Below are 26,634 nucleotides of genomic sequence, written 5' to 3' on the forward strand. Positions count from 1 at the left end.
CATTATTCCCCATCATTTATTTTCCTGTTTATTGAAATGGCAGGCTCCTCCCCACACTTTTTTTTTTTTTTTACATGGCTTTGTTAGATGAACTTCAGAAAGAATTACTCTTGTGCTGCTGTAGCTCTGCTGCTGTATATCATAATTTCTGTCATATGACGGGATGGGAATCTGACCAGGTGTACAACAGCCAAGCACAGGGACACACAGGGATTCTCTGCCTAATGTCTGGATAGGACAGTAACCGAACACAAAGATAGGGGTGATGAAATGACTGAGCGCTGATTGAAGGGGATTATAGTGCTTGAGAGCACAGAGTTAAGGGGACATGCAGTACATGAACACATAATTTGACAAAATAGTGTGCCTGTGTGCAGAACAATGTGAATTAGACTCATTGAGTATAAAAATAGCAGTGGTGTAGTACTGTAAATAACCATAGGCTCATGCAGCCAATGAGAATGAGGGGCACAACCGCCAAACCAAACCAAACACAGTGATCTCGTAAGCATGACATCTGAAGAGCACAGAAAGCTCAGGAGAGAGAAGACTGCTGCTGCAGGCTCAGCGTGACTTTCCTCCAGACCTGCACAGGTGTAGGATCCAGCGCCTGACCCCTCCCACACCCCATGCCAAACCAGCTTCTGAGGTCAGAGATGTCTCTCCGCCACTGTCACAGACAGCTGACGAGGACCGTAAACGCCATCCCTCCTCCTGCTCGCTGGTTTCCATGGCAACTCGGTAAGTGATGGAGGGGGAGTGTGTGTTTGTCTACAGAAATGTCATTCCGATCGAAACACAGCATCTGTTTGGAGTCCCTGTATCGTACCTTGAACTGGGGATTAATTAGAAGCTGTTGTTGTTAGAAGCCCAATGTTTGCGATATACTGTGGTGATAGGAACCATCACAGACAGCAGTCTGAATTAAAACATGCACAGGTAAAACTCAACAAGACTGTGGGCACAAAAGGGTTTTAGCCAGTGTAAACAGGCATCGTGTCTCTAGTGCAGTGCTCCAGAAAGATGAATGAGAATTTCCTGAAATTGAGTGAGAATTATGCAAAAATGCAAAAAAAGACCTTTGGGCATTCAGAAGAGGACCTTAATGATGAGCAGCTATTCTCGTTAAGCTGTGCAGGTGTGAAAAGCAACTGAGAGCATTTCTTATTTCAGTAGAGCTTGGGAGAAGATGCATCCCAGACGGCTGCTGACTCTGAGCTGGAGGTGCTGTTTGACCCAGAGGCGGTGGGTGTGATGCTCACCCTAACCCAACGAGGCATCAGAGCTGTGGGGGGGGGGGGGGGGGGGGGGGCATGGAAGAGGGAGCTACAGAAGACACAGGCACTCTTCACTACAGAAAATCATCCCTTTTTCACAGCATGCAAACCACCTCTTGAGAAACAATGTATAGATCGTGTGAAATGTGAAATTAAAGGCATAAACTGTAGTCTGTTTGAGAGATTAACCTCTGATGTTCCTTTGAATCAGGAGTTAGAGATGGGGATCAGTGGGTGGTAAACTCAGTTTTGAGTTTTCAGTGGAATGTCTCCTGGTGTTTCTTCATAGTCTCCTTTTCCTTGAAGCCCACGCGGTTTAAACTAGCCTAACATGTAGTTCCCAGTCCACAAATGATCTTTGCTATGGTTTACCCACAGCTTACCCTCACACATTGTCTCAACACTATACAACCCTGCCTGACCTTCTGCAGCATATACCATTTTGTATGCAGCAGAGTGACGCATTAATTTATTTGCCAGGAAAATATTTATTTGTCCACAGTGCATTACAGAGCTTTAGTAAAACGCAAGTACAAATGGAAAAGTTAGACAACAATTAAGTACCAAGCTGCTGGGCCTACACAGACAGTTTCTGCAGGAAGACACTTGTTTTTTCCATTGCTATTAAGTGCTGTTACTATTTTTACACACGAATCCATCTGTTGGGACATCACGATTAGATGACAGGTCTTTTCAGTTCATTCTACTTTGAAACCAGTGTTACTAGCTTTATTTTTTTCTTTGTGACACATTCAAAGGAGTTCCAAAACAACTGAGGTGATGTTTGTTTACTCTTTGGAGCAAATTCACATTTGTTTAATTTTCGATGGAGCAATCCACATTAGGGCACAGCACCAGTGCAGAAACAGGAATTTTAACCCCCATCTTGAATTTCAGAAGGGTGAACTTTAACCACCTTAAAAAGCAATTGTCCCCATTTGATACGGCTCCCAGTCCTACAATATGAATACTATTTGACAGCACATACTCAATTATTATAATTCATTTTCACCAAACCATTTATACCACATTCTGAATGGCTATATGTATTGTGAAGTTATGAAACAGTCTCACTTTTTGACTCACACAGTTTTACAATTGCTGATTTGAGAAGATGTACCCTTTTAAATAGAAGTCGCCTTTCCTATCAGAATGCACCTGACAAATTACCCCGTCTGTATCATTCTTGTCTGAGATCAGTCGCAATGTTATTTCATGGATGCAAAATGTTAACGTAAACTGGGCTGCCGTCTACATGCAGCATTGTGGTGGTTTTCTTTGAGGAGGCTGAACAGTAGAGAGCTGAGGACAGGGATGGACGGAGAAAAGTGACAGCACAGAATCCCACTCCACCCCTCCTGCAGGCCTCTCACGAGTATCAGCACCCTGCTGCCGTCTCAGGCCACATAGCGGCTTGCGGTGCGCAGAGCATCGCCTTTGTCTTAGTGAAAAGCAATCTGTTCTCGGCTAATTCTGTGACTTCAGTCCCCCAGCATTCACCATTGACCGGTTCCCTTTTGGAAGTCAGTGGAAAGTAATAAGTCAGACAAAGAGCCCATTGCGAGCACTGAATGTCGTGAAGCTGGCTCGGGCCATTTTGGTATTTCTTTTCACTGGCATTGCAATCATCTTAATACGGGATCATCACCGAGACACAGACAGAGGACTGAAAATGGCATTGATTGTGAGCAAGGATGAATAGCTGTGGGGAATATTCCCCCTGCAGAATGTGTGCATTGTGCTAAATTACAGGCCATGTTGTTATATTTTTGGCTGTAATTCCCGGTTGACAGCTTTAGCACGCAGTATCCTAACCACTCTCTGGCATATCTCTAAGATCTCTAAAGACATTGGAATAAATGGATCACTTTGATATAAAGAAACATAATTCAACTTCCACATTCAGTGCTAGCCCTGTCGGGTATGAAAAGGCACAAGTATGCTTTTTGGGAACATGGCAACATGAAACATAGATATTTGTGTCCACAGATGAGAGGAGAGCTGAGCGTCTGCTTCAGAAATTGATTGGCGCTGCTACTGCATCTAACAGTTAAACTTCTGACAACAATTTGGGGAGAGTGGTTGCTAAGCAATGTGTTTCAGAGGAAATGGAGCGGGGCCGTGTGTGACAAGCCAATACCCTTCGAATATCAGACGTAGAAACCTCTGAAGAGCTTCAGGAAAAGCTGTTTTTAGCCACAACAGGAGCTAAGACAAGCGCGCTTAAACACTCTGGTACACTGCGCAACGTGGTTATTTGAGTGACAATAGTGACAAATGACTTTGATTCTTAGCGTGTCAGCTACTGAACTGTGCATGTGTCGAGATGCAGGGGCGTGCAGTTGTACATGACATTTCTGCAGTAACTTCACGGAACAACTCCCTCAGTCATTTTTACCTAGTTCAACCACTCACAGAATACACAGTAGAGTCTGAGAAACCACATTTTTGTATGTATGTTTGTGTCTGTGTGTGAGAAAAACAGTTTTATAGGATTTTGCTGAGTTAAGAGAGACCGCTGTCTTTACCCTACTCTGCTCTACACTATCTATCTTAGATAGAGAGTGTTGTGTTTTTAACCCTTTCCAAAAGTTGTGGTTTATGAACAGTTTAACTGATATGTACGTCAAGAGAATACAGAAGTTTGTGGAGGACTGAGTTTGAATGTTTGATGGATTGATATGACAATCCACAAATTTTAATTTCCCAATAAATCTCACAAATCTAAAAGTGTAAATGGTGCATCTGTTCTAACAGAGTGCCTGATTAGGTCTGGCTTTTAATGCAATCATAGAGTTGAGAAGCATTTCCTTGTTAACATTGATTGAATCATTCAGTGACAGTAACAGCTGGATTATAAGACACCCTGACTGCGTTTAAAGCTGTAGACATTCTGTTCAAAGGCCCTCTTGAAGTATTCAATTGAGAGTCTCTGTTACACTGAAGTTTAAATCATGATTAAAAAAAATTCCCTCGGCAAGCTCTCCCATCCCAAAACAGGGAGCAACACTGAACCACTGGATCACAAAAAGTTACATTATTTGATATTTTGCCAAAATGGCTACAACTGGCCTTGGATGAAACTCAAAACTCATGTCCTAAAAATGAGACAGAGTGAAATCAGCTTAACTTCACTTCAGACCCAGACTTGCATCAGCAATACATATACAACCTTTAAGTCTGCTTTCAGAAAACAGACTTGTTTCAGCAGTACATATGTGTCAAGAATGGTTACATTGCATGTGAGGTATCTGACTGCAGCTGTGTGTGTATCGATCAAAGGTCTCAAGAGCCCTGTTCCAAGGCTGCATGACTTTTGACACTTCCTTGATAGGGCATACTGAGCTGATACCATTTGCCCAGGCCATGTAAAAAAGTTTACACTGACCTTTAAGTCTGTGGAGCTAGAATTGAATTACTGTGAAATAAACTTGCATCCTCTACATCAGTTTTGCACTCAGCTTTTCTTCATGGGATAGGTCCCACAATATGATATCGCTGCATTTTCTAAACTTTTTGATGATTTACTTATGTCATGTCTGAAGAATGGGACTGCTGCTGTCACTGGCTATTGTTGATGTTGAGGGATCGCCGATGGAAGACGATCGTGTTAGCTGAAGCACTACATTCCCCATGTGGAAGTGCAACGGACAAAAGTGAGTGAAACGACTCCCCCTGCTGGGAAAGCAAGGAAACTCTCAGAAAAATCAAACGCCTTCCAGCAATCACGGCAGTCCGGAGCAGGCGTTCAGAAAATGCGCGTTGAAGGATTCAGAGAGCCCTACAAAGATCACACTGGGAAACTGGTGCACCGTGCATGAGCTCGCAGCGGACCGCCCGCAAGTGAGTCGTATCTGTTTTCTCTTTGGGAACACTCTCCTCCTGTCTACCTGTGAACCATGGAGTGCTGAAGCTGCTTGCGTTAAAGCTGGAAATTCGGATCTAGCCCCCAGCGGAGTATCCCGACCTCTCCGTTTCTGCACGAGCAGAATGAGCCCTGGTGTCTGATTGTTTCATTTTATACCAGCGATGATTCCCGAACACCAGAATCATGTTGTTACTACAATTGAGACCATCCCTCCTGAGACCATCACAGCATCGCCCACACTGCTGCAAAGGATAAAGAAAGTATTTAACAGGTAGGCTACCAAACGCAAATGGCATTTCTTTCAACATCACGGCGTTACGTTTCACTGTGAGATCCGTGCATGGAACAGGTGGCGAATTCCTCACGTCTAAGCTGAGACAAGCTGCACTTTGGTGGCTTTGTATGTCTGGGGATTCATTCTTTTGAAAATGACCACTTTGCACAAGTTTAGAATGCTGGGCACGTTTATCAAAACGTCATCTTTAATCTACCGTAACGCCTCGCTGGGGCAATAACTGGGCATGTCTTTAAATTTTGGAGCAGTCTCTTAAAGATGTTTCACGCACCGCTGACTAGTGTTGTTCAAACTGAAGTATTGATATTTTAATAATTAGTTTTGTACACAATGGCTGATTAAAAAAAAAAAAAAAAACAACAACAGCACTTTCTTTTCAAATCTAATTTTGCCTTACCCCTCTCCAGCAGGCTAGTCTCCGTCTCAGGCAATGGGTTAGTAATGAGAAAAAAAAATCACTGACAATTAATAGTTGCAGAATAACCTTACGCTGTGACACATCCTACTTTAACAGTCATGTGGAAAGATTTTTGCCCCTGTTCTTTGAGTTTGATTTTATAGCGGTGACATTCTCAAATTTTTTTTACAAATTTCCGCGGGGAGATGGATGCAGGCTATAGTGTATTATAACGTTTCTTTTAAATAATCCTGCTCGCCTGGTCTTTATCTTCTGATCTTGCAGCTGTGGCATTGCAATTTGATAGGAGAAATGAATTATTCATATAATATTTTGCGTATTCTTTCATAAATATAATAATGTTTTTTTTCCGACGGATGAGGGTGGAAACACTCAGTGGTCACAATGGGCACCTTTTTAAAATGCTGTTCATCGCTGGCAATGATTTTTCCTGATTTGGATGCTAGTTCACCTTGTATATGCCATTGTTTCCATAAACTGGAGGGTTTTGGGGATGCCTACGAGTTTTAAACATTTACAACGCTCTGCTTCATTTTCGTCAGCAAATGTCGAAGAGAATGATTTCGATTGGAAATTCCCACGGCTTTGGGTAAAAGCAGGATTTCTACATTTTTTCCACAATTAAATTTGCCATTGTGTTCTTAACACTGGGCACACGCTCCACCATCAACAGCCATGATGTACGTCGTAAAACCAGCCTTCTTACATGTACCGCATTCTTCTGCGGAGCAGTCGTTCAATAAATTCATAGTGGACTTGATATATAAATAAATACGTTTTGGAAAAGCATGAATCAAAGCACAGTTTCAAACAATTGCTTTATTGAAAACTGCGTTTTGTATTCAGTTATGTTGGTGGGAGACAGCGTGAGATTTAATTGTAAGCGCAGCAAAAGCGCCCGCAAAACAAACGCACACCACGCCTCTTTTGTCTCGTGGTGTGTGTCCCCTTCAATCATGAGTTCGCGCTTCGATCCCCGAAGTGTTGCTCTAAGCATACTTTGTGTATTCCACCCATGATAAATTCAGACCCTTTGGGTATCCACTGCAGCTCCTAGAAATCAACCGTCGGCTAACTGATCAACACCGATTTCTTTTTCACAGAAAATGATGTATATTCTACTTACGGACGGCATGATTCTTACGTGTACTTGATGGTACCCTGTTGGAATACCCGTAGAGGCAAAGCACATTATTCTCTGCTGAGCTAGCTCCAGTTGCCTATACTTGAGATGAAGTTATTACCGGTATGTGTAAGCATTTCAAGGAGGTAGAAAGGAGTGCACTTTGATTGTGGGGTCAGAAAGGTTAACTATTAATCAGTACAGATTGGATTCTGCGGACTTCAGAACTCCAGCAGAGTTGGCAGTCAGCGTGGAGAGACATTTAGACAGGGTGGCTTTGGCTGGTGGTGGAACTTACTGTGTGTGTGTGTGCGCACGCACGTGTATGTCAGTAAGCATACATTCCTGTGAGAGAGTGCATTTGTGTTTGTGCATGTATGTGACCATGTAAGCATGTAAGTTGGTGTGTCAGTGTGTGTAAGTGAGCATATGAACGTGTGAGCTCCTGTGTGCATGTGTTAGCACCTGCGTATGTGCATGTGTGTGTATGTGCATGTTTGCGTATGTGTTAGGGCAGTACCTGTCCTCCCAGGCTGTGCGTCGTGGAATGCGGGCCTGCACAGATGTGCGCGGCGAAAGCCGTGCTGCGTATGCAGGCGTGGAAGCAGACAGCTGGCAGGGCATGCTCCAGCTCTCTGCCATCTGCCAACCCTTTCATCCAGGACTCCCCCCCTTTATCCAGAGAACAATGCCCTGCGAGGTGTAATCTCTGCCTGGCCCGGATCGGGCTGCCCGGTGGGAAATTTCAACAGCTATTGTTACAGAGGAAGGAGTGGGTTCTACCTTCCTCATCTGAGAGAGGGAGAGCTGCTGTTGTCTTTGGAATGGTTGCTAAGTGCAGCCCCGAGGATGCACGCCAGGATCCTTTGCTCCGTCCCAGGCAACTGTACATAGCTGTCCAGAGAAGAGAATAGGATGGCCTCAATGGCTGCGAATATAGGCAACCCCAAATACACTCTCTCTTAATACAGTCTCAACAACAGCTGTGGATCTATGCTGGCCTCTGAACAATGAAAGAGTTTGGAGAGGGAAATGAAGCTGACATTCATGGAGTCCGTTCATCTCTAGGAGAATGAGCCGGATATTTGCATCGACGAGCACAGATGTGTTCGCTGAAGTCTTGACATTTGAGGAAGACTGGAAGATGATTGTATGAGGGTTCTCTTACTTTCATTCTTTAATTCATGGGGTCTGATGACAGAGGAAGATGCTCAGTGCTTACAGTGTTGCACTCTGCCGGGAGTGAGTGAGGGCTGCCTTAGGTTGCAGCTCATCCATTCCATTTTTTTCAATTGAACAGATGGAGAAAAAAGTGCCAAGTGATTACTGCCATTGTGTATTTAGATAGGACACCAGACTGTCTGCCATTTTTACCCAAATCCGAATAAATAAACTGTAAATGTGTGTGCGTGTGTGTGTGTGCGTGTGCGTGCGTGTGTGTGTGTGTGTTTGCGTGCGTGCGTGCATGTGTGTTTGTGTTTGTGTGTGTGCTTGTCTCCATCTCTTTTTTGGCTTCCAATCCAAGCAGCGCTTTGGGGCACAATTTGTTTGTGGCTCATCACATCAGCAAAGTTGGTGCAGATATACAGATAATGGCAAGATATTGAACATATTTATGCATTTTTAAATGGCTCTCTACATAGAATTGCAACCCTTCACTAAACTGTTTGGAGAATATATGTAAATTTAAATATTTGGGAAAGTTCCTCAAATAGTCACTCTCCTTCAATTCTGAGACAGGAAGGGAAACTTAGCGATTTGAAGGTACATGAGGTCATTTAATTTTAGTGGGTCAAATTAGAATGTTTTGGGATGATGATCGTTAACATCGGATACAACACAAAATGGACAAAAAATGTGTTTTTCAGCATGTCAATCAGCAATAACAAAAATTGAACCTGAGCAGAGCTACCATACAGAGGTCAGCGGGTTTCATTTGAATGGGTCTTAGTTTTAACAGTTATTCAAAAATCAGTTGTTGGAGCTGCCTATCTAGTTAATGGTATTGCAGGAGCAACTACACTTGACTATATGCAAAATAACGTGGAGGTGTGGCTTTTGATTAGCAAAGCAGCTGAACCAAGATCAGTGATAGCCTAGAAAAGCCTCCAAGTTGGCGCCACAGTTAGATATATGTCATCGTAATGTTCAAGTCGGTTTACATGTGAATAACAACTTCAACTTGTGCCATGGGATTTGTAAAAACAGAAAAGGCAATAACTGTTTGGCGGTGTAGGACTGGCGAAACCTGTCCTTTTATGTAGAGCGAGAGAAGCAGAAAGAGAGACAGAGAGCAATGACTGAGTGAAAATGGAAGACCGTTATCTTATTTAGGGTCATTCAAATTCCTCCCCTGGGGGCATAAATGAAGCTGACAATAGCAGGACAATTACGCTGGGCATTAGTTAACCAGGCTTTGGCCTGCTCAGCCAGGCTCTTTTGTTTCAATCACTGATCTCACAGCTTTTGTCCCCCTCCACTCTCTCCTAAGATCAATGACTAGCTCATTCCTATAGTAATTTAATAGGACCATCTTTGTAATTACCGTGTTTCTGCTTGTGATTGATAAAATGAAGGATAGTCAGTAATATTCCATGCTCTCTCAAACGTCTGCTGTCTGGGTGTCTTGTACTTGTTGGAAGCAGCTATTCTTCCCTGCGGCATTTAAATGCAGATAGGAGGAGCCCAGCATGGGGAAGTCAAGCTTTAAGAGCTTTCAAGACTGAAAATGTCCATGTTTTACAGGCCTGTGTAATGTTTAAAATGGACCAGTGTCCTGTTTTCGGCTGAGGAACATAATGGCTGAGTTCTGTCTTCTCCTCAGTTTGAACGAACATTTAGATGGGCAAGGAGGGACTTTTTCCATAGGTGCATACAGATTCTCGTAGAATCACCTGATTGGGCAACAGCTAATTCCAATTTGCATAAACTATCCAACTGACAGTCCAAAAACTGTCCAAAATAGCGCCCTTAATTGGGATTCTTACAAACATTAGCTACGTCACATATCAGAATCATTTGAGGTGAATGCCTGTTGTCAACGAAGAGTTCGGTGAGAGTTTGAATACTGATTCTGATTCAACCCTATCTTTGGCCTGCCAGCTTTCACATACACTAAACTGCTGTATTTGATGAGGAGAAGCTCTCTGGTCATCCTGATACTGCGGGCTTTTTGCCTCAGCCCTTTAGTAGTTTGCTAACTGACGATTAACATTAACAGATTCCCCTGCCAGGCAACTGGGAAATAATGTCTGGAATTCGTGCGGTCCATTGAGAAAAAGCGGTAGGCAGAGATCAGGACGGCTCCATTGTGCTGGTGCATCCAAGCCATTCACAGCACGAGGGTGAACTTCCTGGGTCCCACAGCGCATCTCTGTTCCAGTGTCCTCCCACTGCTGTGCTGAGCTCTGAGGGACGCCAGTGTGTGACATAAGAGACTGGTCCTGTGGATTATATACACTCTTGTCTGAGGTCAGAAGTCTCCTATAGGATAGGTCATTTCAGTGCTATACATGAAATCTCGTCGTAAATTGGCTTGTCTGAGACTTTTTTGGCAGGGGTCTGTGCTCGGCCGTCACTGTGGGCCGTGTGGAATTTAATTGTTGACTATGATGAAGAAAATAAAGAAAGAAAGACAGAAAGAAAGAATGTCATAAGGTCTTTCATTTGCCCAGCAGGCACTAATAGAAAAACCCTGCTCTTTCTCCATCTTTTTTTTTTTATGAAAAAGCACTGTTTAATGGTTGCAGCCTCTACTAGTAAATACTCATACTGTGAGCTCAATTAGTAAGTAAGTCAGTCAGCCAGTCAGTCATTGATGGACACTACTGAGTCTTGGGCTGCTTCCTCCCATGCAGTCCTGCATAGCTTTTCACCTCCTAAATTCGCTAAATGAGTTTTATGTTTGGTAATAAATAAGTAGTGGATGCAATAAAGATATTATTTTTGCAGCTTGTACTTTATATTCAGCAGAAGGAAGATATGGAATGTAAATTACTTTATGTTTCCTTATGCAGAATTATTTATTCTATCACAAAGCTTGATTGTACTCATCGCTTCTGTAAAATACATGTTTTTTTGTATTGACAGATATTTCCTGCACAACTATCTTGATTGTAGTTACATTCACATTACTTACCAGGACATTTTCAGGAAAACAACAAGCACTTAATTCCTGCATGACTGTTGCATCTCCTTTAGATCTCCAGGTCCTTTCTCACAGCATGCACTGTATCCCTCTGAGTGTGAGGTCCTTATCTACAGTGCAGACACACTGACTGGAGCTTAAGGTCGATTCCAGCTTAGGTGAGTGATAGCGGGCCTAACCCCCTATAACTGCCACGGATATTCTTTGCCGTAAAAGGTCACTTTGGGAGAGCTTTCAACAGTGTGGAAAACCGTGAAGTGCAGATTTGTGATCGCATCTTCACCCTTGATTGTGTTTTGGAGTGCAAATTCAAATCTTGCTTGTTCCCTTCTGTGGAGATACATTTTTTTATCAACAAAGTGACACGTCGATGAGTTTTGACTGAGGCTGCTTCACTGTGCTGTCCCCGCCTGGGCATCTCTCAGAACGCGTCGCTTAATTATACAGCAATAAATAATTCTAATGCTTTGGTAACACCTACAAATGATGCTAAAATTATTCTGTACATGTTTACCTCGCTTTATCAGTGTGGTGCACACAGGCAGACACTGAAGAGAATGTGTACGTACAATGGGCAGTACAGCTCACCAATGGGGTTTTTTTTTTTGTGACTGGAGCAATGTGTCAGAATAATAATGCGCCTGCTCTCTGTATATCACCTAAAATATATGGTGGAATTATCCTGCAACGCTCAAAAATGATTTTCACTACATATGCCCAAAAGGTCCACGCTGTCACCTGGCCATAAAGCATCCTCCCTCCAGAAAATGAGGTGTAAATAAAGAACTGTCATGTCAGTGTAACAGTAACGGCTTCTCTCCTCCCAGATGACAGCTGCTTTTTATCACCATGACTTCAGAAACTGGTGACTAGAGCACCGGAGAGGAGTCTAGTCATGCAGGAAGTCCACTCTGCTGTGCAGGAGATAGGTTCAGTTCTGCTGGGTAACAGAGCCTACTTAAAAAGAGAGGGGGCAGGGAGAAAATTCTGCTTTAGCTGCAAAGTGGATTGTTGTATGACAAAATAAAATTCATTGAAAATGTTTGATCAGAGACACAAAGAGTTCGTAAATAGCTCAGAAACATTGCAAGGATCAGTGGCTTTTAAAAGTAAAAATTAGATATACATAATAATATATTCAATCTTATTTAATAACAGTAATATAACAAATATATTACAATAATATAATGTAGCTGCAATAATTTTATTCAGAGAACGGCCTCTCTCTGTTTTGGTCACTTGCCAGGGTGAGGCCTCTTGATCTTTGGTTGCATCATAAGGGCAGAGACACGCTGAAGGTGGTTAACATGCAAGGCAGTCATTACCAGTCATCTGCACAGTCACTCTGAAACCCCAGCCACAAAGTTTGAAAGTTTAAAGTATGGAAAACTTCATCTACCTGCACAGAAGTATGATCATCTTATTTTGTCCAACAGCTGAGGGTGTGTGATATGACAATATTAGATCGTGAACGATTTAAATGTCTCCACAATCTGCCTATACAGAGAGATCGTTAGTATCGTGCTACAGTGCACATTCTGTCAGTTGCAATTCTATGGCTCATACACGCATCCAAAGTTGTTTTGTCAGCCAAATCTGTTTCGACATACCAATAAACCGCGATTAACTCCGCCCATTCGCCTCCTGCCATTGACTTTTCATGCATTTGCGTCGCTCGTAAATTTCGCGTCGCGTTCGGTTAAAACACACCTTAGCAAAGGCATTTGAGAAAGGCACTCCGTATGACAGGACAAGTAAATGCTGGAAAGAGGTAACTGATGCAGTGACATTTTAGATGGCCAAGGATATGATTCCCATAAAAACCGTGGAAAATGAGGGTTTCAAAAGACTGCTAAAAATAGTTGATCCGGGGTACGAGATACCCAGCCGCAAATATTTTTCCAACACGGCCATTCCATGGCTGTACTCCAAATGCCGCGACAAGATTCAACACAAAATTCAAAACGTCTAGTTTTTTGCTACAACAGCTGATTTATGGTAGGGAAATTAGTTTGGTTGTACTGTTCAGTAACTTGCAAAATAGTCTTAAAACCCAACATGAATAAGAATCGTGATAAGATCGTGGATTGTGATCCTGCCTGAAAAAAATTCGCGATATGATATTTTTGCCATATCGCCCACCCCTATCAACAGCAATCATACAATATCGTACATCATTATGAGTTTCATTGCCTTGCTGTCCTTGTCCTTTTCATAATGGTGGCAGCAATCATCTCTACCACTCCATTCCATTTCCAGGTAGATATTAATTTCTACACAGGTTAGTAGCAAACCTCAAGGAAGGTATTTATATCTAACATAGATAGAGGGCACACACAGATGAAGTATTTTATATTTTATAGCTTTCTTTCTAGCCATTTCAAGGTAGGCCTGTTTTAATGGAGATGAAAATATGACACACTTTGTGGGTGCCAGATGTGATTCATTTTATATGACTGTATCTGCATGTTTGTCTCTGGGGTAGCTGATCTTTACCTCCTTGGAGATAGCAGAAACACTGCACAGAAAATCTCCCTCTTCACAATGTGTAAAATGTTGAGGCGATAAAACAGAAAATAATACAGAGATGATATTTGAAGGTGACCATAGTTTGGAGAGAAACAGTGTTTTCCTGGTATGTTCACAGTCAAGGTAGAAAGGTCTGTGAAACTATGCTATGAAAGATCAGGGGAAGAGAAAGAGTACTACCACAGTTCTGGGGTTAATTAAAGGGGCTGGATCAACGGACCTTGTCTTACTTTGAGTGTGGATTGCAAGGTTCTTACTGCTGTAGGAAGACTTATCCACATTAATGCGGGTAGGAGCCCTTTGCCTCTCCAGTTCTTTTTTTCTGTAGTCCATCATGATATCTGTGTATTTTCAAAGTATGCTCAGTAAAGGTGACAGAAAAAGGTACTAGAAAAGATAATGTGGCAGGTTCAGAGCTTTATATTTTAACGGAGCTCCGAGAGCCAGTTGAGGAAGAAATAGAGAATGTGTGCTCTCTGCAGTGATAAACTGCCTCTGCTGTTAGTCAATATGTGCTAAATACAAGGTTCGAAGATGCCAGTGCAGACCGATACTACGGCTGTAGACAGGCTGTATTATCAAGTGCAAAGTAATGCTAGAATGATTGTGCCATCACATTAGATTGCTAGCGGGTCGATATTAGATTGCAGCTTGCACCGGATAGAATAAGGCTGGGTGCTGGAGAGAGGGAAGGGGATGTCGTGGCATTTCTCAGTCTTTAAGGCAGAGGGAATGTTGGGGTAATGGGGTCCCCCGTTGTTGGGTGAGTGGGGGTCCAGGAAGGGGAAGTGCACTGAATGCAACAATAAACCCCAAGGCGGGGTTTTGAAACAGCAGCTGATCAGCAGAGCACCATATAAAAAGGGGTAAAGGAAGAGATATGGGTGAGGGAGGAGAAACAGATAAAGGAGATTGACCAAGTGAGGGTCAATCGGACTGTGTTTGCTGGATTCCAGGGAGAGAGTGAAGCCCTGGACTGGTTAACGATGATCTACGGAGTCACAGCAGGCCAGATCTGGGGAGGATGGGGATCAGAAGAGAAGAAGAGTCAATGTGGATGTTGAAGCCATATTATCAAAAACACTGAAGTCACTCCAGATGGGACCATCTGCAAAATTAATACATATAATGTACATACAGCATAATGCTGTTGACAGTAGGAAATAGGCTGGTTCAGTGTGCGTGTATACTTGATTCAAGTCACCACAGACAGAAACCAGTGGACAGTGTATGACTTCATAGCACTTTGAGTTGCACAAGGCAATGTGACTCAAAAAGGCAATGTTTTGACTCAACATGTTGTTGTCTGCAGTAGTGTGGAAATGATGGTGTGGCCATTCCCATGGGCCGGAACACTGGCAGCATTTATGCCCTTCTCATGAAGGGGACGGATGTGGAATTTGTGATGGATGTGCGGATGTGTGAGGGTGGCAGTTTGCCACTTTTCAGTCACATAGAGGAATCACCCTCTTACACAGAGGAATCACACTCTTACATAAAGGAATCGCTCCCTTACATAGAGGAATCACACTCTTACATAGAGGAATCGCTCCCTTACATAGAGGAATCACACTTGTACACAGAGGAATCACTCTCTTACATAGAGGAATCGCTCCCTTACGTAGAGGAAGCACACTCGTACACAGAGGAATCACTCTCTTACATAGAGGAATCACACTCGTACACAGAGGAATCACTCTCTTACATAGAAGAATCACACTCTTACACAGAGGAATCACACTCTTACATCGAGGAATCACTCCCTTACATAGAGGAATCACACTCGTACACAGAGGAATCACTCTCTTACATAAAGGAATCACACTCGTACACAGAGGAATCATGCACTAACAGAGAAGAATCACGCTCTTACATAGAGGAATCACACTCTTACATAGAGGAATAATGCTCTTGTTGTTCCCAGCGCAGAGTCAGTGAGTGGGGAACATCTACACATACTCAGGGGATTGACTAGTGGAGGACTCGTCTGCAAGGTCCTCACTGTGTCGCAGCACCACAGGCCAGGCTGGCAGTCCCTCTACACTTGGGTTGTTTTCTTCTCTGCATAATGAATTAGAACTGTCAGCACTGTAGTAGATGTGTCTTTATCCAGAAAGAAATTGAATTTACTTTGATTTGATTGAACAACTAGCACAAGGGTAGGGCGCCCTCATTCAATAATTTACCAGCGTGAGCCAGGAATCCACGCCGAGTACTCCGGACCTGGAGGAGCAGAGTGAAAGTATATGTATCCATAAGGCCTTGTGCTGTACAGATCCATAAGGCCTCACGCTGAGGGACTCCAAGGGCCTGTCATCTGTGGCCTTCTGGGTTACAGTGAGAGACAATGGCGTTTTACCTACTGAGGGGCCATATCTGAGAGGACAGGTTTGCTGTGTCGGGCGGGCATGCAGACAGGTGGTTCTGAACAGTGCCCTTGCCATCTTTCCCAGGTCCCCTTGCAGCCATGGGTGTTCCCTTCGCGGTGTGGACCTGTCCCGTCACGGTCATGGTCCCGCGCGGTCTCAGCTGGTGGTGCCAAACGCACAGCTCCTGTGATGAATTGGGACCCGTGGGCGAAAAAAGGGGTGGTTAGAATCCTTGACTGGCTGTATCTAATTAGCCCTGCCGCGCTACCCTTAAACTGCGCGATTATTCTCAGCCGATTAGCTTCCTCTTACCCCGGTGCTCCCGATCGAGCGCCGCCCCGCACCTCTCCCTGGCTAATGAGGTCAGCTCTTTAACAAAGTAGGTCAGCGTTCTGGAGAACCCACAGCGGACCCGCACCATTCCCTGGGAAACGGGGCGAAAATAGCCCTCCCAGGAACAGCCGGAGAGAGAGGTGGAGATGGAGGGAGAGAGGGAGAGAGGGAGAGGGCGAGGGGGAGGTGGAGAGAGCAGCACATTATCTCCCCTGCCCTCCTCGTCTCAATAAGGACTTGTTCCACCATGGCTTCCCCGCGCAGAGTATATGAATGGCCGTGTTTGTGAGGAAGTGATCCCCCAAAACAGTAGCCCCTCTCCTGCCAGGGTCATGAATGCGGGACAGAGGAACAGAGAGGGACGTTGTGGTGAGATCACACACAGGACGCACTCTCCCTGTCCAGCCTGGTTATTATTAGGGCCCTGGCTGACAGCTGGGAGTCTGTCTGTCTGACTGTATGTCTCTCAGGCCTCCAAGCTGGTTACTATGAGGGCACAGTCAATCAGTCTGTCTGTCTGTCTGAGTCAGAAAAGTGTCTAACCGCTTCATGTGAGGATGGGCTGAAAATAAGGTTCCAGTCATTGTGATGGTTGTTTAATTGAATGACAGACCAGTGCTGGTGGTTTTGATTCCCATCTATGTCATCAAATTTTCACCTAACTTTATTAAATGTGTGGTTATTATCATCAGTGTCATCATCATCATCATTTACCATGATTCAGGACGTACAATATGCAAGGCAAGATGTTTAGCAAGATAAGATGCATAATAGATTGTTTTATGCTGGTGAGATGGGCTGCTTTCATGTGTTTTAAACACAAACATGAATTTCCTTTTTACTCTCAGAACTGAACTGAGGACTAAAGTAAAATATCTTGTTTTCAAAACCCTAATCCTCAACTTGCTTCTCCGAGGCCATCAAAATGTAGCTCAGCATACTAACTGATATTTTACTGGACTGTTTTGAAGAGCCCAGCTTCCTCGTAAACATCCAAAAGGAGCTCCTACCAAAGCCTCTCAATGTACGGTATATTTTTCACATATCATGGTGAATTATCACTCAGTATAAATAGCTCCTTTATTAAAAATGACATTAGCATTGTGTTAAAGATGTAAGCTATGACTAAATCATGACTCTGGGTTATTCTTTTACAAGGCTCTCTGGTGTCTTGGCCATTACTGTAGTGTCTCCTGTTAGATCTTCGGTCACCTACATTGCTTCAGATTTTGATTATAAACAATTAATATTTCATAGACTCCTGTCTTTTTTCCTTAGCTTGAATTTCAAAAGAGATGAACTGCCACATTTCATAAATTTTCATATATGCAATGTATGTATTATTTATTTGCTTCGCTTTGTTGTTTTTATTGTATCTTTGCTGTGCAAATGCCCTTATTTAGGGCAATTTGTAGAGTTTGCACTCAACATGCTTATTATCTACATGTTGGGGGGTGGGGGGGATACCCGTTCCTTAACCACTACAGCACAATGCCACCTGGAACACATAGTGAAATGAGTCCCTGGTTTCAGAAGGAATACTGTTAAATGAATGACTTTCAAATGTGCTGCTGAAGCACATTCCCTGTGATGACTGAGCATAGCATTTAGACAGTCAAATGCTCACATGTGCCATGTGAAATAAATAGTATTGATTGCATCGCTTGGCACTGGAGTGTCACGACCCAGATTGATTCAGGCTGTAATATTTTTCTGTCATCTTCATTCAGTCCTTTCTGTGTTTCCTGTGAAGTGTCTGTGTGTTTTCACCTCGTAGTCAGCGTCTTGCTCCTTGTTAATGCAGTCCTCAGCAAGGCTAGGTTGTTTTGTGTTTTGTGTGAGAGCTGGAGCGTCTGCATGCATTTCTGTTAGCATCAGAGGAGGGAAAGAGCATCTGTATTACCAGACAGAACACAAAGACGAAATGAACTCTCCCAAGTTCTTTCTCACTGTAGCGGCTCTGTTGTTCTCTCCCGAACACAATGCAGCTTCCATTAGTAGCGCTGGTGCTGTGGATGTCTTTCGAATGTGCCATTCCAGACACGAGTTGGATTATAGGATATTAAATATTAATTGTTGAGGCAAATGCATTTGTTGTTATAATGTTTTAGCAGCACTTAGCTTTGCCAAGTAAATGGGTTTAAAGCATACGCCAGGTTTCTTATACAAAGGAAGAAATTAAAATAATTCCTCACTATGGCTGTGAAGTGGAAGTCGCTTTCTCTTAGGAAATTTTGCCCAGTGCCTCACTGAACACAATGCAGTTGTAATCTCAGTAGTAATGCTGAAATGCCTGGAACTAGCAGCGTCCATACAGCACACTGAAATGGCAGCGGGTATGCTAAAATGTGCCGTGTCATATCTGAGCCTGTCAGCTGGGTAACACCACTGGGACAGTGATGCATTGTGCAGCTCAGAGGGCTGCCAGCGTGTGGATTAAATATGCATCTCCTAAACCAGGTACAGAGATGAAGCACTTCTCCCTGTTGCTGAGTCCTCGTCTGACAGGAGGCTATAGCTGCAGTGGAAAGCTGAGGCCCTCCAATCAGAGCTCGCAGCTAAGAGATCCCCCCCCCCCCCCCCCCTCGTCTCACTCCTCGGGCCCTGGGGTGGGCTGACCGTGTTAAATTAACAGAAGATCGAGGGGTCTGTTTTGTTTAGGGGCTCTCACGTGGATGGAAAGACAGTGAGATACACACCAAACTATGCCTTTACAAGGAAGAAAACCCTGAGCCTGCTTCAGGAAATTCACATCCAAAATTGCCTTAGCAAATCCTGTTTCAAGGACATTACTGGTAATGTGCAGTACTCTATGTGTACCACATGGACTAGGCTAGGAAAAAAGCTGAGTTACTGAGGAATTAAAACTCTGAGCATGTGCTTGTTTGGACCAAGCCGTTATAAAATGTCCTTGTAAGTTCCACCAACTTTGTTTGTTCATTGTCCATCTCATTATGTACTCTCTATGGGAGCTGGCTTTCAAAATACCCATCGACCGTTTCCAGAAATGAAAAATTTACTTCACGTTCTGATCAGTACACATGTTCAGTATAAATTGTCATTGTAAAGTAAGATCCTGGAATATTTTTTTATACAAACAGCCATAAATGTGTTTCCTGTTCCCGATAAGTGAGGGTGTCAGAGGAGCTGAATGAGGTCTCTCTGTAAAAAGACCAGATCCTTTGGGGTGTGTACACGCAGATATCCAGGCTAAGATCTAGATCTCACAGGTCTGAAAGCGTCTCTCACCGGATCTTATATGAATGTCAGTGGCATTGTGGGGCTTCTGCATGCTGGGGCCAGAGCGTGGGAAAGGAGGCCTTTATTCAAGCAACTTTCTTAATTCGGTAGGAGCCCAAGTCTGGACGAGCAAGCCAGCTTCAAATCTTGTTTACTGCGTGGCTGTGTGTACCCAACTGGAAGGGGAGGATGGATTTGCGGTGCTCGAGGGAACGGTTTGCCTTGGCAGATGCTGCGCTGTTGGTTTTTAATGGTGACAGATTCTTTTGTTGGGTGACAGATTAAAGCCCCATGTTTATTGTCTCTTTCTTTAGGGACACGCTTCTGCGTCTCCACGACAATCACGTTGGAGCGATGTCTCCATCGCGCGGGATGGGCACGGGCCGGGAGAAAGATGAAACTGACAAACAGGCTGTTTGTTTTTATGCCAAAAAAAACAATCAGTTAATTTTTCCTCTGCCTGTGGGCGGACAGTTTTATTAATCTGAGCCTAAGAAAAATTGAAATCTCTTATGAACCTTTACAGTGTAGGTCTAATCCTGTATTAAAGCTGGCCCTTTGTTTTGTATATGTTGTGAAAGAAACACTTTACTGTGCTACCCTCAACTAAACTACCTACTTTAATGTCAAACATTGAAATATTTTCACATTTCAGGTGACAATACAATTTTGTGAAGAAATAATATTTGATTTTGAAACCTTTATCAAAATCAAACATATGTTATTCAATCACTTCTCACTTTAGGGGAACCTGAGGAGACTGCTTTGCACAAACATGTTCCACCACCAATAGGAACTGCATCTCTGGGCAACAGTTGTATCTGCAGTGTTAGTAGGCTTGGTTCTGTGCCTCCAATCGGTCCGAACCACCTAACCGATTTTAGTTACACTCATTACACAGAAGTTATATTAGTCTCATTACACAGAGGTTTTACTGTCAGTTCATTTAACCTTCCAGTTCTATGACAGCCAGAATTTAACATCCAGAGACAATTCCTGGATGATGGTGCCAGTGGGAGTCCGTGGAAACAGACCCCATCATTACTGCCAGCGTTTGAATGGGAAAGGCCACTGAGGTGGCATTAATGTAACATGTGGAAACATGGCAGGCTGACTCCGTATGTGCATTTCTCTCAGATGTTCAGACAAGTCTCAGTATTGAATATGGAGTAAGGATTCTCATGCCAACTGTCTCTGAAGTGAATCCTTAATAGTTTTTTTTCTAGGAAATTCTTTAAAGAAGTGACGAGGTATTTTCCACACCCATAGTTGGATTCATAGGCAGTACAGTAGTAAATATTGACATGAATTGGTACTGTTGATTAAGTTTCTTATCGTTGGCCATTTTAGCATGTTTGTGTTCATCACAATGCATTTAATTTAAGGACTTTTACTTCTGTTAATAGTATTACTGTTTATTTATTTGGCAGCCATGCTCATTCATTTCAATTTACAGTGCAATAGAAAGTATAGTACGTGATATAAAAAGAAAGCATGAAGGTACAGCATAACTATAATATATAACAACCTTAAAGCCAACTCAGAGACATCATTATAACATGAATCCCTCAGTGTGCTTAATTTAAGTCGTGACTATAGACTAGTTACTAGGCTATCTGAAAAATTGCTGGCTGAAGAATAAGCACACCTTTCAGCAAGCAGGTTAGTGCAGGCCTGACCTGAGTCAGGTGAGCCGATGTGGACTGTGAGGTGAATATTCACCTGCCCCTGCCTTCTTAACAATCGCAGTCAGGAGCTCCAGGTGATTTGGTTCAACACTGCATCACGCATGCTCTCTATTCCACAGGAAGATTCAGTCTACCCCTTTAATCCCAAACCGCAGGGCCCAGTGTTTCTCCAGAATATCAGCATGCAGGGCTTTCACCCAGGGGTCCATACAGACTCACATCTTCCTTTGGGAAATACTTTCAAATACTGTCAGCTGATGTTTGAGTTTCCGGTAAAAATTTTATGCATACTATACATAATCTTCAGTTCACATGTGCTGCTCACACTGCTGCCATTAAAATTAGATCAGTAAATATTTACTGTAGAATACTATGCTGTGTGTTACTGTATGTATGTATGGCAAGGACTGAATTCACACCAAGGCTGTGCACAGGATCCCCATCTTTCTCTGCTTCTTCCACTCTTGCTGCCTGTCTCTCTCTCTTTCTGTCCTCTGTCTCCTCCTTTTCTCTCTCTCTCTCTCTCTCTCTCTCTCTCTCTCTCTCTCTCTCTCTTGTTTCCTGATTATCTCACTCCACACCACAGTGTAGTCACTGGTATGTGTACAAAAGGAAGAGGGAAGCTGTCCAACCAGTACCAAATGGAGACAGAAGCTGTCCAATCAGGGTGAAAGGAAAACAAGCTGTCCAGTCAGGACCAAAGAGACAGACGATATACAATCAGGACAGAAGGGAAACAGAAGCTGTCCAAATGGAGAAAATGAGATATAATCTAATCAGCATCATAGAGAAAATGAGGAGAATATGAGACATCCACAATTGTCCATCCGGGGGTGGATTTACCCCATTGGCCACCCTTATTTATAGGCAGAACTGTTTTTTTTTTAGCACAAGGGTAGCTGTGCTCATCATAACTGGCCACCCCAAAACAACTACTGGTCCCGCCCTGCATCTGACCCTGAGTCCATGCTGCTCTCAGGATATTCTCAGGGTCACAGATGCAGTGCATCAGAGGAGTACACTGTAAGGAAGACACCGAGGCCATTACCGTCATCCCAGTCTTCATGCAAGCCTGCATCTTCTTACCTGCATTACCTATGTCCCTAATATATCCCCCTCACATTACATTGTTTGGGGAATCCTGCGTTATTCCATCGCCATCCTATTGAATCCTGAGGAATTTTACAGCCTTCTTCCTTTATTTCAGCGAGGTACAGTGTTGTTTACTTGAAATATTAATGAGGGGAGAGTGCTCAAGGGCCTTCTTATTACAATATGGGATGTGGCATTATTTATTCATGGAATGGACGATTTGACATTGTATCCATAAACCGCTGAAGTGAAACTTCGGATATGGCGTTCAGCCGGGGAAGTCGGCTGAAAGAACGATTACGAGGCCCCGTTCCCAGTGGGAACAGACCTATTCCCCTGATTCAGAGGAGAAAAAGAGAAGGATGTTTTACTGTGGCTCTCCCACACACTCCAAGCACATCTGAGTGGTAGAGTGCTTCTGGTCAGTTTGTTTAATCAATTGGTGGGATATGTCTTGGGGTCACGGGGTCATGACCGTGTGGAAATAACCAGCATTTTAGAGCAAAAAAATATCTACAGACAACAAGCATTTGATAGCACAGAAGCCTTGGATGTGTGACACTTTTGATCTGGTGGCATGCTGTCTTGGTAACAGACACAGCGCATGTCAGTATGGACACGTGAATGTATTCAGTGGATTAAAGACATATTATGGCTTTGAATGAATTCATTTGCCAGGCTGTGAAAAGGAGGACTTGAGATGATCACCCCACTTAATAACTGCAAAAAATCTACATGATCCACCATAGCATTGTTAGGTTCTCCACACACACATCCAGCCCAGCCTGAGATTAAGGGGCTGGCATAGGTTGGGAAACTGGAGTGCTATTTATTTGAGTGAAAATGATAATAGTTGGTGATTAGACACACTATTGTTTTATTAGCAAGATATCCACATGCCGTTGTGGCCTGTACATTTAATTAACAGTGAACTTTACATGTGGCCATACTTTGGCCTTTACCTTACCCATGTGAGGCTATCATTATGGATGTCTTAGCTGACCCATGTAATAAATTACTGGCTCATTACTGTCTGTGTCCCACTGGCACATGTGACTGGCCCTAATGGTACGTGGATGTAATGAAGCAGTAAGCAGAATGTGCCATGAAACTACGTAAAATGAATGAGTTTTGGTGATTTTGAAATTGGTCATTTTATACAGGGGTCATTTCAATGTTATGTACCATCTACGTCATCTAGTTAGAGTGTCTCTGGAACAATAAAATCATCTATTAAACAGATTTTACGCACGTGAGAGTGGAGGTTGTCTGTTCAGTCTTGTGTTGAAGTCATTCATGTACCCTAATCTACAATCAATGCTTTTGCCCAGGCATGCGTAAATAGGCAATAATGTGTTATCTCTCTGAAAACTCATTATCACCCCAGTCTGGAAATAGCTGCTGCAAGTCGAGGTCGATTTATTTCCTAAGCAAGGGTGCCGGGCACTTTGTATCCCCCGCAATCAATGCGTGTGGTTAATCAAAAAGAAATTGCAATGCGTCATGGGAATTCCGACATTTGGACTTCACATCAAGTTAGAACTTGATTTCTCATCAAGGCCTGGCTTGTTTTGGTGGCTTTCCAGCTGTCTGTTGAGATAGCTGTCATTAACAGGCAGCGAAAGACAGTGCTTCAAAAGTACCTGTCGAAGTCTCACTTGTCTTGGATATTGAGCATCTTTGTTATTTCAATGATACAGTCTGTTGTTTGTCAGGAGATTTTAAAGGATGCGCACCACACGGTTCTAGAAGTATTTAATTGCACAGCAGCATGTTCTTAATTTAATACCTCTAATGATGAATTGCTCATATGCTGCCTTCTTTGGAAACCAGTCCTCTGTTTGTGCAGTGTTTTGTTGTGGTGGCTATTTATGCATGACTGTGGAGGTACAGAGGCAATAACAGTAATTGAAAGCATGCCTGACGACCACTTAATTCTTCATTTTGGTCTCTTTAGCAGGTCCAACAACAAGCCGGAGTACCACAACAAGGATAGATCTGGTTTAGCATTTTTTTTAAATAATCTCATATTTACACCTGATATACAGCTCCCTCCTTAGTTATTCACCCCCTGTTTAAATAGGAACAAAAATATCTTATAAAAAAAAAAAATGCACATATTGGATAATTTTTTAATATAATAACATATATTAAAATTTCATATTAAATTCAGATTGTTCACAAATAATGAGTTTTAATTTAAAAAAACACAAGGGTATTTTTTTCTGGAAACATTCTGATGTATTCATGGGTAAATGATTATTCATGTGTTTTGTCTATTATGCTTGTATATTTATACCTAAACTGCAACCAGCATGATCAAGTTCCTTGTCACACCATAGTTCCAGTCTACATAATTGGAATAAATTGGAGTCCTTGTGCAAACTGTGTTAGGATTGATGCCCTTTCAGATTTAGAGTGCTAGTTCTTAGTTGTGACATGTATATTCAACACACTCCTCAGGGAGCTGCAGTCTGTGCAAATTCTCAAAAAATGCAAAATATAAAATATAAAAATGCTCTGTCAAAGGGCATATATGCTCACTTAAGGGGAATAATTTCATAAATGCTTGTGAGAGCTGAGAAACACTCTTTTCCTCTCTTTCTCTTCCTGTCTTCAGTGAATTGCCTTGCTTTGCAGAAGAAGGCCACTCAGTCAAAAACAGTGAAAACCACAGGAGTTCAAGTGGCTGACATCTATGAAAATGTTACTGCAGCGCTAACACAAATTGCCAAAGCTGTTTTTCCTTATTAAAACAGTTTCTCTCTTTGGTGTGGCAGTAGACCGTTGGTAATAGCCCCCTCTTCAATGTATCAAGTTCATTATGCCTTGTCTGTTTTCAGTGTAGAAAAACAGGCGAATGCACACACGCGCACACACACACACACACACACACACATGCACATGTGCATGCACACACACAGTACATGTGTCAGACTCTGCTGTGCTCCATATTTCCTTTACAGTTGTCACTTTTGTCATTCCAGTCTTCTGTGCATCCTTTGTTATCTTTTCATGAAGCTGCAAACCATTTATGAGGCTTGACTCCATTCACAGCTATGTCATTACATTATATTGAGAAGCAGTCTGGTCTTCAGTCTTCGCTTCCTCTGAGCTTCCCAGTAGAATGATGTGGTGCACCTGACAAGCTGACTAGGCCATTAGATATCAGGGCCTGTCATGTGATCACAATCCCGTGAGGGCTCTATTAAAGCAATTCACCATAGCCATGACTAATTAAAGATAACAGTGTGTTTAGACTGTATCTTTTCAATGCCTGACTGGTAACTAATGAACAGCACCTGCCTTTGAAAGGCATTGGCTTGAAGAAGCCCATTTCCTGATTCATAACTGCTGCCCAGCCAGCCGAGCGTCTCTCTCCATATATTAAAAGAAGACTGATTTATTTGTCAGCTTTGTGTAAATAGAAAGTACTGTGTCGCACTGCATAGTGAATGGTGGTCAGCAGACTGTATGACTGCTGCGCTGTTTCCGGGGAGATGACAGTTTGGGTCATTTGGAGACTGTTAGGCCCCACCTCATAGTGAATTTACTGCACCTCCCCTTTGCACGCATATTGAACACTGGCAGCATTGTGCCCCATTGCATGCATATCAGTACCCACAGAGGGGGTAAAAATTCCTTAACGGAAAGGGTCCATTGTTCATTGTTTAGGGCTTCATACCTGCTGTGACCCAAAGACTAGCAGCACCGTATGAGTCAGGCTTGATTTAAGAAGGGCTGTTAATCTCTCCCCTGTTTCCATCAGCATCAAGCACATATTGCTCGGAGGAGAGATTAGACTGTAATTGTACAAATATTTCAAAATGGCACAAAGTTGTGATATTTGTGCGACATTAAAAGCTGCGATAATGAACCCCCCACGAGTTCTTGAAGATGAAACTGAAGACACAAATGTGGATTCATAATAACAAAACCTCATCAATTAATTAGTATATCTCATTATCTTTGTATCTGTAAACAGCCAGATTTTCTGCTTTCCGAATGTCATCTTCTTGTGTATGTGTTTGAGAAACTTTTGAAACTGAAAAATCCTTTTGATTTTATATACAATGACAACATATAAACAGAACGTTACAAGGATTCAAAAACTAATCAAGCATTTCATGGCTAACATGGGCTTCCGTAAAAAGGACATCACTGTGAGCATGTAACTGCGTGGGCGGTCCCTATAATTATGCTCTGGAAAAACATGCTGTCAGAATGTGGCAAGATTAAAAAGCCTTTCTTCTCG

At 42.9% G+C, this 26,634-nt stretch overlaps 1 protein-coding gene across 1 annotated transcript in view; it reads left to right on the top strand.

The window, feature by feature from the left end:
* Window positions 1-5,008: 5,008 nt before the first annotated feature.
* Window positions 5,009-26,634, top strand: part of slc35f1 (solute carrier family 35 member F1) — a 68,508-nt gene continuing 46,882 nt past the window's right edge. The window contains exon 1 of the mRNA XM_036550621.1: window positions 5,009-5,416. Within this exon, the coding sequence (XP_036406514.1) occupies window positions 5,307-5,416 (110 nt within the window). The 5' untranslated portion in view covers window positions 5,009-5,306. The remainder of the gene's footprint in view (window positions 5,417-26,634) is intronic.

The sequence above is a fragment of the Megalops cyprinoides genome, chromosome 17, assembly GCF_013368585.1.
Source record: "Megalops cyprinoides isolate fMegCyp1 chromosome 17, fMegCyp1.pri, whole genome shotgun sequence".
Taxonomy (NCBI): Eukaryota; Metazoa; Chordata; class Actinopteri; order Elopiformes; family Megalopidae; genus Megalops; species Megalops cyprinoides.